We start from the raw sequence: 15251 nt of genomic DNA on the forward strand, positions 1-15251 counted from the left end.
GACTGTTCTGACTAAGTGTACTATGTCTTTTCTAACTGATCCGACTTACGGTTTTCCTAAAAATGATCAATCAATCAATCTCTCTCTACAAATGCATCGGTGATCTCCAGCCCTGGATTGTGGAGTTTATTCTGTCTCGTCTTTCCAGCTCAATTCAGACTGACACTTCTGTGAACTTTATATACACCGGTGGACACTTCCCACTTTCACACTGGAAACACACTAGGATTCTGATGGACTGTTTTATGGACTCTGTACTTTTAACAGCCAAAGTTATTCTAGTTTATTGTGTTGTTTTAAGTTCGTTGTGCTTATTGTAAATACATTCAGTTTATTCACTATATTACTGTTGTACGTCTCGTCTTTTTAAACACTCCAAACTCTCACACAGTTTAATCTGACCCCATTTTAATTCATGTGTGTGTGTTTTCATGATTTATGAGGACACAAATTTGTTACTAAATTCACTTGACCTGCACATATGTGCAACACACACAAGATCCTCTTTTTCCAGTCATGAGTATTTACGCTCTGCCATTGTAAGTGTTTGTGAAGCTAAATCTCCCGGTTTCTCTGTATCATGCGTCTGAATCTGAGCAAACACACACCAGTCCAGAATCACAGGCATCGGTGGAGATCACTGAGAGAAAGGAGCGGTCATTCAGAGCTGGACACTGAGAGCTGCTTGACCTCATCAGAACTGGTGTGAGCAGCTTCAGATCATGTGATCGTCTCTTTATCCTCGACACGTTCACACATGATCCTCCAACACTGCAACATTCAGAGCAGCACAACAGACACACAACAGTTTGGTGTTGAGCTGGTAAACATACGCCAAAAACAACAAGAACCGCATCATGGAGGGGTTTGCAGTGCAGATGTTGTCTTATTTACAACATGACAATGTGTTTCCGCTGCACTGAACTCCTGCATCTTCAGCGTCAGAAGCGTATGAGGCTGATATGAGCGTCTTTATTCTGTCATGTGTCTCCACCGCTCTCATGTGTGTCTGTTACACTGTCATCTGAAACAACACAAATATACATTATATACACTACCATTCACAACTATGGGGTCTGTAAGCTTCTGAAAGAAGATTCTTCTGCTCACCAAACTGCATTTATTTGATCACAGTAAAAGAGTAATATTGTGAAATATTGTTACAATTATAATAACAGTTCTCTGTGTGAATATATATTTAATTAGTGTCTCAGAGCTGCAGCTCAATTTATTCTTCTCTCACACAAAACATTTTATTTGAAGTGTTCATTTGTAAAATGTGTAGACAAGCTACTTTAATGAAAAACAAAGAAAGAGTCTGTCAGTATTGATCTATCTATCTGTGTATAATATCAAATAAAGTTATTCCATAATCTGTTTGTCAGTATGGTGTCATTTTATTACCACAGTGAGCAGAATATCACATGTTCATGTTCCTCAGGATTCAGGTGTGTCTGTATCATGTGACATCACTGACTCCGCCCACACATAGTTCTTCCTGCTCTGAAGTGAACAACAAACCTGGACATGCAGGTATCAGTTTTACTTTAAAGACATGATATTTGTCTCTCATAGTATATGTAAATATGATATTCAACACAGAATGGTGATTTCAGTGTGATTATGAGTGTAGTTTAACTGTATGAACTGCAGAAATGGTTGGTTTCACTTTCATGTGTGTCAGAGAACCAAAAACACAAGATTGTGTCTCATATTCTGTATATTTAAACCCTAAAAGGTTTTTGTATTCTCTGAGAGGCAGTGAAAGTGAAGGTCTCATTTCTTGGTTTGATGTTGAAAGGGTTTTTGTTGAGGATATTTAGATCTGGTGATTTTGTTCACACATTATTTGTTCAGCATTTATAACAACATTTGTTCCTGTGTAGTTATTCATTAATGAAGGATCAGTTTCTAAAGTGTCAAAACAACATGAGCACCTGTAGAGGGAAATCTATTCGCTTTCAGATCAAAGTTGATATTTCACAATATTTACAACATTTGGAGGGGACTCACATGTTTAAAAAGTTATTGTTGTTAAGTGTTGAGTGAAATTGAAATTGTGTGATTTGAAGAAAAACAACTTCCACACAAACTATATTTAAACACCATCACATTAAATGAATCTTGTGTTGATGTGTGTGTGGTGACGTGATCTCATTAGTGTGTGTTAATGAAGTAAATCAGTGTGATCTCTGACAGACGGACGGCAGGAGTCAGAGAAGATCATGGACTGAAGACTGAAGAAGGAACACAATATCATCATGTCCAGCAGAGAAAGCAGAGGTGAAAGATTGATCTATGAGTGATATTAATAACTCCATCAACATCAGTCAGTCTCTCTTTATCAATGGGTTCATAGTTTAATGTGGACGTGTGCAGGTTTATACAGAGACACTTCAGATACGAGCGTCTGCTGAATGAATAAATGTAGATCATGAGAAGAACATCTTAAGTTAGTACAGGTGAAATTTAAGCTATTGTGATGTGATTGATGAACATGATACTCTTTAATTAAGAAGTTTTACTCAATTAAAAATATCTACCTAAAACTGACTTAAAGTAAAGTTAAAGTTTCCACAGTTATTGTTCTTGAGTATTTTCAGGTATTTGGAGTATTGAATCATTCAGGGTCAGTCATGTTTCTGATGATATTCATGAGTGTTTGTGAAATATCAGCAGCCTCTTTGTTTCTATAAGCTGTAAGTTATGATATACAGTGTTCATAGACTCATATTCATTATGAAACACTGTTTATTAATCTCACTGAAGGATCAGATTTAAAATAAAGCTGATAAAACACGATCAAACAAACACAGTAAACCAGAGTTGGTGTTCAGACTTAAATCACTAAAAGATTGTCTGACATTTAGATTTGTTTAAATTTTCACATTAAAAAAAAAACAAACAAAAAAAAAACATGAGAAAGTAAAAGACAGCAGAAGCTCATCTGTTAATGCTGATGGATCATGACTGTTTTATCTTACGGTATTACACCATTTTACTTCATTTGTGTCTCTAATGATTATGTAATTATTATTTTTATGTTTACCATGGTAACATCTCCTAGAGAATCAGTGAATCTGATTTCATTTATGTTTTGTAGAGGAAAAGTGAAATGTGTAGTTATTGTGTCATATTCAAGAATTAAAAGTAAGTTGCAGATGTTCTTGTTTCTGCAGATGTTGCTCGTGGTTCTTCTCATAGGAGAGATCGGAGCAAAGATCCTCCACCTGACCGTAAGTGTTGATGAACATCATGTGATTATTATGGGCTGAAGGTTTTGCTTTAATTTTATAATCTTACACACAAAGAAAAAACAACACGATTGATGGATATAATATACACATCTCCACGATTTCTGATGAGCTCACTCATCATTTATAGTGTTTTAGCTGTACACAAGAGAAATAACAAAACTTTCTGTCTGAATTAGTATAAATAATAATAAAAAATAACTCATCAAAATAATGAAACTAGTGAAAACTGGCACAACTTATCCCAGACCCCAGTTGATCTTGTCACTTGAAAGAATAAAGATGTTTTCTTATATTTCAGTATTATTTTTTAAATGCTATTTTAATCTTTTGAAATTTCAGTCTCTGGAGAAAACACAGATGATCTGAGGATTGTGCTGCTGGGAAAAACTGGAGCTGGGATAAGTGCAACAGGAAACACAATCTTAGGAAGAAAAGTGTTTAGAGCAGAAAGATCTTCACAATCAGTTACTACAGAGTGTCAGAGAGAAACAGCTGAAATCAACGGCCGACGCGTCACTGTGATCGACACTCCAGGACTGTATAATACTGAACTGAGTAATGAGGAGATCCAGAGAGAAATCAGAAACTGCATTCCCATGATCCTGCCTGGACCACATGTGTTCATCATTGTGCTCAGAGTAGAACAATTCACTCGAGAACATGATAGAACAGTGAAGATCATCCAAGAGATGTTTGGTGAGAAATCATTAATGTTCACCATGGTGCTCTTCACCAGAGGAGATTATCTAGATGACATAACTATTGAAGAGTATCTAGGATCTAGACCTCATTTGATGAAGCTGATTGAAGCGTGTGGAAACAGATATCATGTGTTCAATAATATTCAGACTGGAGACCGAACACAGGTGTCTGAACTACTGCAGAAGATAGATGACATGATAGAAGAAAACGGAGGGAGTTTCTACTCGATGTTCAGACAGATTGAAAGAGAAGAACTAGAAAAACATACAGAGATCCTGATGGACAGAGTCAGAGAAAGAGAAGAAGAGATGAGAAAACTACAAGAAGAGAGAGAGAGCACAAATAAAGAACAAATAAAGAGCGAAATCCATGAGGAGATGAAGAGAGAACGAGATGAATGGGAGAAACAGAGACCGGAGGAACAGACGAGAAGAGAAGAAGAGAAAGAAGAACAAACTCCAGTATCTGGACACACAAACAGTGAGTTGAAATGATGATGTTTGTTGAGATAATTCAGTGTAATTCATGATTTACAGTCAGCAGCTCTTGATGATCGGAGAATATGAACACTGTTAACTGAGTCTCCAGACGCTTCATTCACTGTTTCACACTTTCACAGGCTCTAAACTCAGAAACGTCTAGGTTACTTTTGTAACCCCCATTCCCTGAAGGAGGGAACGGAGACGTTACGTCGATACTGACGCAATGGGGTCTCGCTTGGGAGCCCAATCACCTCCAAGGGTACAAAACGAGCCAATGGGAATTGGCCAGTGAGATTTACATGCCGGGCCACACCCCCGGCATCCGGGTATAAATAGGCCTACTCACTATCTTTCATATTTTGCTGAGGAGCTGAGCCAGGGCACCCGGCCATTCAGCGGTGACTCAGGGCTATGGCAAGGGGACGTAACGTTTCTGTTCCTTCCTTCAGGGAATGGGGGTTACAATAGTAACCTAGACGTTCCCATTCAGTCAGTCACGTTCGATGTCATGTCGATACTGACATAATGGGGTCCAATGGAAAATGCCATAGCAACTGAGCCACGTTACGAGTGTTAGGGAGCAGATGCTGGCAAGACGTGGTGTGCCCAAATGCAGGTGCTAACCCAGACCCGTAACCCTCCAGTGCCCAGAGTAAGCCCAGGGTGTCTTCAATACTAGTGGGACGGAGAGGACAGGGCGCTACAGTGAAGAGGGAAGAGTGCTTCGGGACTCGATTCCCACGTTTTTCAGCCATGACCAAAACACCAGGAAAGCGTTCCCCGAAAGAGGGGAAAGCTACGGAGACCACACCCTGCCCGAAGGGAGGTAACGTGTGGAAGACACATAAGGACGCATATGGAAGATCTCTGATGTTGGTCCTACCTTCTGGGAGGAACTCTAGCACTCAGAGACAGGGCAGAGCAGAGCCGCCTAGGGACAGACACGGGTTTACTGTCAGGGAAACCGTACCGTAGACAAACACATATGGGATTACCTGCGGGGAATCACATCATATGGGCATCTAGCCTATTACAAGGGCAGACCAACCGGGCATACACATGAGTACTAGACCTGGCACCGGACGTCTCTGCCTCATCTGGCTGCCGCAGGATGCAGGAGGAACTCCACAGGGTTCAGCATGCGGGGAACTGAACTGAGCGGGAAAAGTGCTCGCATTCTTGCGAATGTGTTTGGTGTCGCCCAGCCTGCAGCTCTGCAGATGTCTGCCACAGAGGCGCCGTGCGCCAACGCCCAAGACGAAGCAACACCCCGAGTGAAGTGAGCTCGTAACCCGAGGGGGCACGGCTCGCCTTGGAATCCACTATCCAGTGGGCCAACCTCTGTTTGGAGACAGCCTTTCCCTTCTGCTGACCTCCAAAACAGACAAAGGGCTGCTCAGAGCTTCTAAAGCTCTGCGTGCGCAGGGCACGAACGGGACACAGCAATGCTAGGGCTGGGTCTGCCTCCTCCGGGGGCAGTGCTTGCAAGTTTACCACCTGGTCCCGGAAGGGAGTTGTGGGAACTTTGGGCACATATCCAAGCCGGGGTCTCAGGATAACATGAGAGTAGTCCAACTCGAAATTCCAGACACGAATTGCTGACTGAAAATGCTTGCAGGTCCCCAACCCTCTTGAAGGAGGCGAGCGCGGTCAGAAGCACTGTCTTCAATGACAGATGTTTCAGCTCAACTTACTCAAGGGGCTTGAAGGGAGCTCTCTGTCGGCCCGACAGAGCGACAGAAATGTCCCAAGAGGGAATGAGGCGTAGGGGGATTAACCTCCTGGCACCTCTAAGGAACCTGATGATCAGGTCGTGCTTTCCTAGTGACTTGCCACAGACCACATCGTGATGTGCTGCGATAGCGGCCATTCCAGGGGTCTTCCCAGTGGGAAAAACACCACTCAGTGAACAGACTCCACTTCATGGCATAAGCGCGCCTCGTTGAGGGGCTTTAGCCGAAGTGATAGTGTCAACTACATCCCGTCCAGAAACCACACATGGAGGTTCCACAGGTCGGGACATGGGTTCCATATGGTGCCCTGCCCCTGAGAAAGGAGGTCCTTGGATGCGCCAGGGATGGGCTGTCACAAGGAGTATCAGCTCTGGGAACCAGGTCTGGTTGGGCCAGTACGGCGCAACTAGCAAGACCTGCTCCTCGTCCTCCCCGACCTTGCACAGTGTCTGTGCGAGAAGGCTCACTGGTGGAAATGCATATTTGTGTAGGCCCCGGGGTCAGCTGTGTGCCAGTGTATCCGTGCCAAGGGTCCCCTCGGACAGGGAGTAACTGGCGGTGAGCGGATTCATGGGAAACAAACAGGACTACCTGTGCATCCCCGAATCGGCTCCAAATCAGCTGGACCACCTGGGGGTGGAGTCTGCATTCCCCCGGGAGCGTGAGCTGTCGTGAGAGTGCGTCGGCTGCACGATTGAGCTCAGCCGGGATATAAATGGCGCAATCCGAGCGGCGTGACCGTGGCTAGGAATGCCATATGCCCCAGGAGCCTCTGAATCGCTTCAGTGGAACCGCTGTTTTCTGCGAGAATGTATTCAGGCAGTTCAGCACTGACTGTGCGTGCTCGCTGGCGAGACATACAGTCATACTGACCAAGTCCGTCTCCAGACTGAGAAAAGAGGTTCTCTGCACAGAGAAGAGCCACTTTTCCCAGTTGACCTGAAACCCCAGATGGCTGTGGTGCGTGAGAACCAGGTCTCTGTGTTCGCATGACTAATCTCGAGAGTGAGCCAGAATGGGTCAGTCCTCAAGATAGTTCAAGATGCGAATGCCCACCTCCTTGAGCGGGGTAAGGGCAGCTTCAGTGGCTTTGGAAAGACACGGGAAGGCAGGGACAGCCAAATGGGGAGGACCTAGTACTGGTATGCTCAACCCTCGAAGCAGAGCGCAACATGGTCTGTCGAGGTGAATAAGAGTACCAACCAATCATGGGGTGAACGCAACTTTTGAACAGGAGCCTGTTAGGGGCCCGATTCAAGACACGCAATCCAAGACCGGCCATAAACCACCGCTGTGTTGGGTACGAAGAAGGACGCTTGCAACCTTCATCTCGGCTGGAGGGACAGGCTTTATTGCGTCCTTCGCCAGCAGGAGTGCAATCTCCATTCACAGGACAGGGGTGCGCTTGTCTGCCATGAGGCAAGCAAGACAGTGAGTGTGCAGTGAGTGTGGTGCACCCAGATTTATGGGTCCCATGAGGGACTGGGTAGGGAGCCATGAGGAAGCAGCGCGTCCTCTAATGCACACTCCCTGCCTGTGACAAAAAGACAGGGACTGGGAAGGAGGAAGCAGAGCGTCGCTCACTGCCCACGCACACCCTGTATGACCAGAGAGTCAGGAAACCGCTCTTTCTTGAGAATTTGGGACCACTGGCCATTGAGCCAATGGCGGAACAGGAGAAAAATTCTTCACCCGGCCCTCCTCCGGGGGAAGGAGTGGTGCGTACACCAGCTCCTGAGAAAGAGTCGTTCATTAACTCCAACATGCCATTTCACCTCTGCTCCAAAGACTGTAACCAACAGAGGCCAGTTTGTTTGCTCTCATGCAGCAGCCTGATGCCCGCAAAGTAACCTGTGGTCCATACCCACATGAAGACACTACCACACTTGCAGCTGCACCTGATAAAACCCTTGTGAATGCTGGTGTGTAGATTATCGCCAGCTTAATGATCTTACCATTAAAGACGCATATCCCCTACCAAAAATAGAGCAATGCCTGGATGTGCTGGGTGGTGCAAAGACATTCTCGACACTTGACCTTCAGTCAGGATATGAAAATGAATAAAATTTTGGGATTTGTAATGAATAAAAAGACCGATCCAAGACTGCTTTTGTGACAATGTATGGACTATATGAGTACACCAGGATGCCTTTTGGTCTGTGTAACGCACCCAGCACATTCCAGAGGGCCATGGAGTTGGTTCTACGAGGGTTGCAGTGGGACACTTTGCTGATATACCTGGACAACATAATCATCTTTGGTGAAGATGTGGAACAGTGTATAGAGTGGCTCACAGAGGTTTTTCAGAGGCTGCAGGAATATGGACTGAAGCTTAAGCCCTCAAAATGCCAGCTGCTAAGGGATAAAGCCCTGTTTCTTGGTCATGTTGTGAGACCAATCCAGCCCTCATTAATGATGTTAGGGACTGGAAGACCCCAACCAGTGTCCAGGAACTCCAGTCTTTCCTGGGTCTGTGCAATTATTATAGGAGGTTTGTTGCCAAGTTTGCTGAAATCACAACACCATTGACAATGCTACTCAAGAAAGAGACTCCCTTCTCCTGGGAAGAGGAGCAGCAAAAGGCCTTCGTACATCTTAAAAGTAGCCTCAAAACTGCACTCATCTTGGTGTTCTCAGTTACATCAGGACAGTCTGTCCTAAACACAGATGTGTACAACCAGAGCATTGGAGCAGTACTCTCACAGTTACAGTGGGGGGAAGAGAAATTTATCTCATTTGCCAGCTGTCTCCTCACACCAGCACACCAGAGGTACTGTGTTATACGTAAAGAACTCCCAGCAGTTTCACAGGACAGTTCCGCCACTATTTGCTGGGGTTTAACTTAATGTTAAGGATGGATCACAGCAGTCTAACATGGCTATACAGGTTTAACCGACCAGAAGGCCAACTTGCTAGGTGGCTTGAAAAACTCAGCCAGTAAAACTTTGTCATCGAGAATAGGCCAGGGACACACCATGCCAAAGCTGACGCCCTATCACGAAGGACTCTGGATGAGGAACCTTGTGACTGTTATCAAGCAGGATAACAGACAGAGCTAGATAGCTTGCCATGCAAGGGCTGTCCCTTCTGTTGAAAGCTCCACCATCAATAGGCCAGATTCGAGGAAGATGTTGATGATGTTATCCCCTTGGCAGTAAGACACACACACTCTCTTAACTGTCAGAATGAGGTTAGTTGCACTAACACTCCCAGTCTTGTTAATGAAGCAGGTGATAACAACCCAGGTCCTTCGTCAAACTGGCTGCAATCACTGAGCCTCGAAAGTCTCAGGGAAGAACAATTAGCTGACCCAGACCTTTCTGTTCTCCATAAATGGATGTCTGATGTTTCCTTGCCTGCTAAGGAAGAGGTCATGATGCAGAGCCCAGCGGTTCGCAATTACTGGCTCTGTTGGTCTCAAGTGGAGAAGCGAGATGGGGTCCTCTATTACCGTTGGGATGATGTCACTGGAGGTATGTCATCTTTGCACTTACTTGTGCGGTTTCCCTAAAGAATGAGGTTCTCCAAGCCTGTGACAATCCAGCTCAAGCAGGTCATGTAGGAGATGAAAAGACGCTTATGCGCTTCCTTCCTTATGCGAGGAAGACAACCAGTCCAACGGGAAGGGCCAAGCTCCAGAACTACCAGGCTGGTGCACCTATGGATCGACTCCACCTTGATGTCCTAGGACCATTCCCAGAATACAAGTCAGGCAGCAGGTACATCCTCGTTATAATCGACCAGTTTATACGCTGAGTAGAGGCGTTTTCCTGTCCCTGAACAAGGAACTGAGACAACAGCAAAGAGGTTGGTGTTTGACTTCATCTCACGTTTTGGTGCTCCCCTTGAGAGTCACACTGACCAAGGACGGAACTTCAAGAGTTCACTGTTTACAGAGGTTTGTCGCCTGTTACAATTAACCAAGACCCGGACCACACCATATCATCCAGCTTCGAACGGGCAAGTGGAAAGATTCAATAGAACACTCTTGCAGATGATACGGTGCTATGTGGACCAAAGTCAGCGTAATTGGGATGAACATCTTCCCTTACTCACTGCAGCATACAGGAGCACTGTGCATTCAGCAACAGGTTTCACACCAAATCAGCTGATGTTAGGGCGAGACGTTTTCCAGCCACATGACATCTGGTTAAGGACGGCTGAGGTTATCAGAGGAGCTAAAGGTACATCTGAGTTTGTCCAGGAACTGCAAGCTAACCTGCAGCAGGCTCATCAAGTAGTGCGCCAGAACACTCTGCTCAGACCCGCCAGAAGAAGGTCTATGACTTATGAGCCAGAGAAAAGTCCTATCAAGTAGGTGATCTTGTGTTAGTGAGAGTCAGTAGCAGGAAAAAGGGCTATAGTCCAAAACTCCAAGAACTGGAGTAACGGACTCTAACTCTGATCCTAGTCCCTATGGAAATGAGGGGACGAAGACAAAAAGGGGGCGACTTGTTCGAGCCCCAAGTCGTTATATGGACTGAAAAATAAAAATAAAATGGAGGAAAATAAAAGTTAACTGTTCACCTTCAGTGGTACAGAAGGGACTCTGCAGAGCTAAAAAGGGGGTGGTGTTATAGTGTTAGTTAATTAAAATAAGTTGTTTGTTACAATTATTTCATGTATACACAATAAGTTCTGTATTAGCCAACCAGATGTGGCTACATCATCACACAGGGTTTAGTTCACTGTTTGTTTTACGGTTAGCGTCAGTATGCTCGCAGGCTTTGGTGCGGATGGTTGTGTATAAACCCATCAGCACTGGGCAAGAGCATAAACCCCCGCTATTGTAAAGTTGTGGTTTAATAAGTTAAGTAAAGTTCCTGAAATGGATTCGCTTTGTTGTGTGCTTCTCTTCACGCCTCCTCGGACGCTGTTAAGCGAGAGACTAAAGCACAACAATACTTAAGTCTAAGTTCAAAATAAAACTCTATTAACCACTCCATAAATATGATAAAATGATAAAATATGATATTAATCTTGTCATATAATAATGGTCTAATGGTTAGAGAGTTTGACTTGTAACCTGAAGGTCACAGTTTTGAGTCTCAGAATCAGCAGGGAATGTAGGTGGGGGAGTGAATGAACATCGCTCTCTTCCACTCTCATTAATGGCAACTGATGCTTTTCACTGAGCGCTTACACAGATACATATGGGAGTGTTTGAAAGCAGGCGTCTATCAGCGATATCTCTAATATATCCACTCATAGACAGATCTGCTGACAAAAGACTCCCCTGTGTGTGTGTGTAAGCGCTCGGTGTCATTGATGACTATTTACAACATTTTTGATGCTTTGATAATTGATATATCTCAGATTATATGTGTTGAGCAAGTGAACACAACAGCCAATCAGAGGTGTTTATCAATCTACTCAACAAGAGGACATGCTGGTATCGTCACGTTTTTAAAATTCACTGACTTGGTACCTTAGTCTGTACTTTTGACAACCCAACTTAAAACTAAAGTTTTCCAGTCAGGACTCAGAACAGTTTGTGATAATGCAGCAGGTAAGCCATGCTTCCTCTGCCAAACAAATCTGATTTGCTACTACCCACCTGGGTATATACCAGTCACTGCTACAGTACACTAGTGTTTGTGTACAGTGACGTCAGGTTCATCATCAGAATAGCCTGATTTTTCTAACCACATGTACTGTACTTGTTAAAAAAAAGTTTTCAAAATCTGGCATAAATGTGTTTTGGGGTTTTTCCAAAATGGAGCCTCCAAATCATCACAAACAGTATAACTGCTCAATTTTAACTTCTATTCCTGATTGAAAGAACAGTATTGAGTTGACAGATAGAGTCACAGTTCCCTATAACACACGTGTACGGCTCTGTAGATGAACACGCTTTGCGTATATCACTGATTCTTGAAATAAGGGACAAAGTCTATCAAAGTTGTGTCTTCACTTCACATAAACTCTGTCAGGATTTGTTTGTAATTCTGAATAAATCAGGCAGTGTCATGGTCATCTTTAACTCTGAGGAGCATTTACTATTTCCTGCTCATTGTGGATCTCACAGTAGGACACAGTCCTGGAAGTTATTTATTTTTTATATTTACACAAACAATGTTGAAGTCTCTGCAGTCACAGCTTTAACTCCATCATCCCGGTGTAATGGTTTCTGTAAATAGTCGTGGGATAAATCTGGGCATTTTCTGATGTTTATTAAAGGGTTAATTCACCCAAAAACATTTCTGTCATTAATTACTAACCCTCATGTCATTTACACCCAGACCTTTCAATAACACAAATGTCTGTTTCCACTTTGTGTTGATACAGATATAGGCTGAAAAACACCACGATTAAAGCTGAATGATATTAATACATATAAAACTCTTCCACCATGATTTTCAGATGCTGAAGGTGAGGCAGATGATCTGGAGCAGTTGAGGATTGTGCTGATCGGGAGGACAGGAAGTGGGAAGAGTGCCACAGGAAACAGTATTCTGGGAAGAGAGGAGTTTGTGAGTCAGCTGAGCATGAACGCAGTGACGACTGTTTGTCAGAAGAGAGTCGCTGAAGTCGACGGTCGATCAGTGGCTGTTGTTGATACTCCAGGACTCTTTGACATGACATTACCAAAAGATCACGTGATAGAAAACTTGATGAAGTGTGTTTCACTGTCAGCACCTGGACCTCACGTGTTCATCATTGTGTTGAGTTTGGGCAGATTTGATAGAGAGGAGACGGACACTGTGGATCTGATCAAGAAGATCTTTGGTCCAAAAACTGCTCAGTTCAGCATCGTTCTGTTCACTGGAGGAGACCAACTCGGAGACGAGTCTGTAGAAGATTATGTGAAGAGAAGTAACAATGCTGACCTCAAGAAACTGATCCGAGACTGTGGAAACAGATTCCTGGTGTTCAATAACAAAGAGAAACGAGAGCGAACTCAATTGATTCAGCTGTTCAACATGATAGAAGAGCTGAAACACACGAATGACAGTCAACACTTCACTAACAGCATGTTTGAGGAGGCAGAGATTCACATTAAAAAGAGAATGAAGGAAATAATGAACCAGAAGGAGAGAGAAATTCAGGCTCAACATGAGGAAATAAATACCAAACGTGAGATGGAAATGAAGAACATGATGAAGAGACTCGAGGAAGAGAAACAAAGAGCAGATGAGGAGAGGATGAAAACACAGAATCAACTGAGAGAAAAAGAGCAAAAACTCAGAAAAGAGTTTGAAGAAAAAGAGAAAAGAGAACAAATGAAACAAGAGATTGAAAACCAGAAACGATCAGAAGAGGAAAAACAGAGAAGAGACGAATATCAAGAGTTGAAGAGAGAGATTGAAAATCAGAGATTACAGTATGAAAAACATCAGAAAGAAAGAGAAGAAGAAGATAGAACGAGAGAAGAGAAATACAGACGAGATCTAGAAAAGATGAGAAACGAGCACGAGCGAATTATAGCAGAGTTACAGATGAAACATGACGAGGAGATAAAAAAGAGAGATTTGGAGGAGAAAAGGAGGAATGAAGAAGAAGAGGAAGAGAGACAGAAATGGAAAAGAAAAATAAAAGAGGCTGAAAATGACAGAAAAGAGATTCAAGAGGAAATTAAACGACAGCAGAGAGAGTGGGAGGATGAAAAGAAACGACAGATGAAAGAACGAGAGGAAGAAGAAAGAAAGACAAAAGAGAAACACGAGGAACAGCTGAGAGAAAAACAAGAAGAACTGGAGAAAATGAGAGAGAGATTTGAAAGAGAGAGAGAAGAAGAAAGACAGAAGATAGAGGAGGAGAGACAGAAACAGAGAAGAGAAAGAGAAGAAAAAGAGAGAGAACATGAGGAAAAGATACATGAAATGAAAAGACTGGAACGAGAGAGAACAGAGGAGTGGGAGAGAAGAAAACGAGAAGATGATGAGAGACGAGAGGAAGAGAGAAAGAGATGGATGAAGATGATTGAAGATGTGAAACGAGAACAAGAAGAGGAGGTGAAGAGAAGAGAGAAAGAGGAGAAGGAGAGAAAGGAAAGAGAAGAGAAAGAGCGAGATGAAATGAAAAAGAAACATGAAGAGGAGCTGAAAGTCCTGCAGAAGAAGCATGAAGATGAAGCCAGAAATCAAGCAGAGCTGAATGAGTTCAGAGAGAGAAACGAGCAGCAGCTTCAGGAGCTCCAGCAGATGCTGGAAGAACGTCACAAACAACATGAACTGCTGGAGAAACTCCACAGAAACCTGCAGGAGCAGAAAGAAGAAGAAATAAAAGAGCTGCTGAAAGAGATAGAGAAGCTGAAGAGCAGATCCAGCTGTGCCATTCTCTGATTGTGTTCAAAGAATCATCAATGATCTTCCTAACAGTGTGTGACGAGAATGAACTATTGAGTGATTTATTTTTACTCGAGTCTGACTCCAGAGGGCGCTCTCGAGCAGAACGTCCACAGTGAGACTCATAGGGTCTGTCCCAATGCCCAGTGTCTGAATCACTATCTCTTGAGGAGATCTTTACTTACTTTGAAATATAAGACTGCAAATCGACTAATCATTCATGTGGGGAAGAATGATATTCGAAAGGAGCAGTCAGAACTCCTTAAGAGGGATTTCAATGAACTTTTTGAAATGCTTAAAAGACTAAAAGTTCAGTCGTTCATCAGTGGACCACTCCCAGCAAGAGGAACAAATAGATTTACACGGTTGCTTGGACTTAACTTAACTGCAAAAAACCTGCAACTTAAAAGGACTGTACTTCATTGACAACTTCAATCTGTTCTGGAGTCAGAGACAATTGTTCACTCATGATGGCCTGCACCCAAACAAACTGGGCTCAAGAGTGCTAAAGGACAATATCTACTTCTGCCTCCATCATCCTTCAGTAGTGTGTGCAAATCCACTCAACCTGAATGGCACAAACACACCTGGACAGAGTACAACTGACCACAGGACTTCACTTCAGCAGCTGAATGGACATGCGGTTGACACTTCCCACAAGGTCAATGATAACACCACGCAGCCACAACAACCACTGCTCACGGACACAATCCTGACTGAGCCCTGCCCACAGAGCTCACAGAGAGACAGTGACGTGTTAGAACTGCTCCAAGATTCAGCACCCAAGGA

The 15251-nt window shown here is 43.6% G+C and overlaps 1 protein-coding gene across 1 annotated transcript; it reads left to right on the plus strand.

Annotated features, from left to right (window-relative positions):
* The first annotated feature begins 1479 nt into the window (after positions 1 to 1479).
* On the plus strand, positions 1480 to 15008 carry LOC125269581 (trichohyalin-like). The gene is made up of 5 exons (XM_048192512.1): positions 1480 to 1533; positions 2200 to 2283; positions 3180 to 3236; positions 3597 to 4439; positions 12538 to 15008. Exons 2-5 carry the CDS (start codon positions 2262 to 2264, stop codon positions 14457 to 14459), a joined length of 2844 nt encoding a protein of 947 aa, XP_048048469.1. The 5' UTR covers positions 1480 to 1533; positions 2200 to 2261; the 3' UTR covers positions 14460 to 15008.
* Positions 15009 to 15251: the final 243 nt, after the last annotated feature.

This window comes from Megalobrama amblycephala, linkage group LG6 (assembly GCF_018812025.1).
Source record: "Megalobrama amblycephala isolate DHTTF-2021 linkage group LG6, ASM1881202v1, whole genome shotgun sequence".
Classification (NCBI taxonomy): domain Eukaryota; kingdom Metazoa; phylum Chordata; class Actinopteri; order Cypriniformes; family Xenocyprididae; genus Megalobrama; species Megalobrama amblycephala.

Bases quoted from the DNA above. Each gene is read 5' to 3' on its own strand.
- LOC125269581 (XM_048192512.1), top strand. From the start codon at position 2,262: ATGTCCAGCAGAGAAAGCAGAG. The intron at 2,284-3,179 runs GTGAAAGATTGA...TTGTTTCTGCAG, and splicing joins GTCCAGCAGAGAAAGCAGAG to ATGTTGCTCGTGGTTCTTCT. The intron at 4,440-12,537 runs GTGAGTTGAAAT...CATGATTTTCAG, and splicing joins AGTATCTGGACACACAAACA to ATGCTGAAGGTGAGGCAGAT.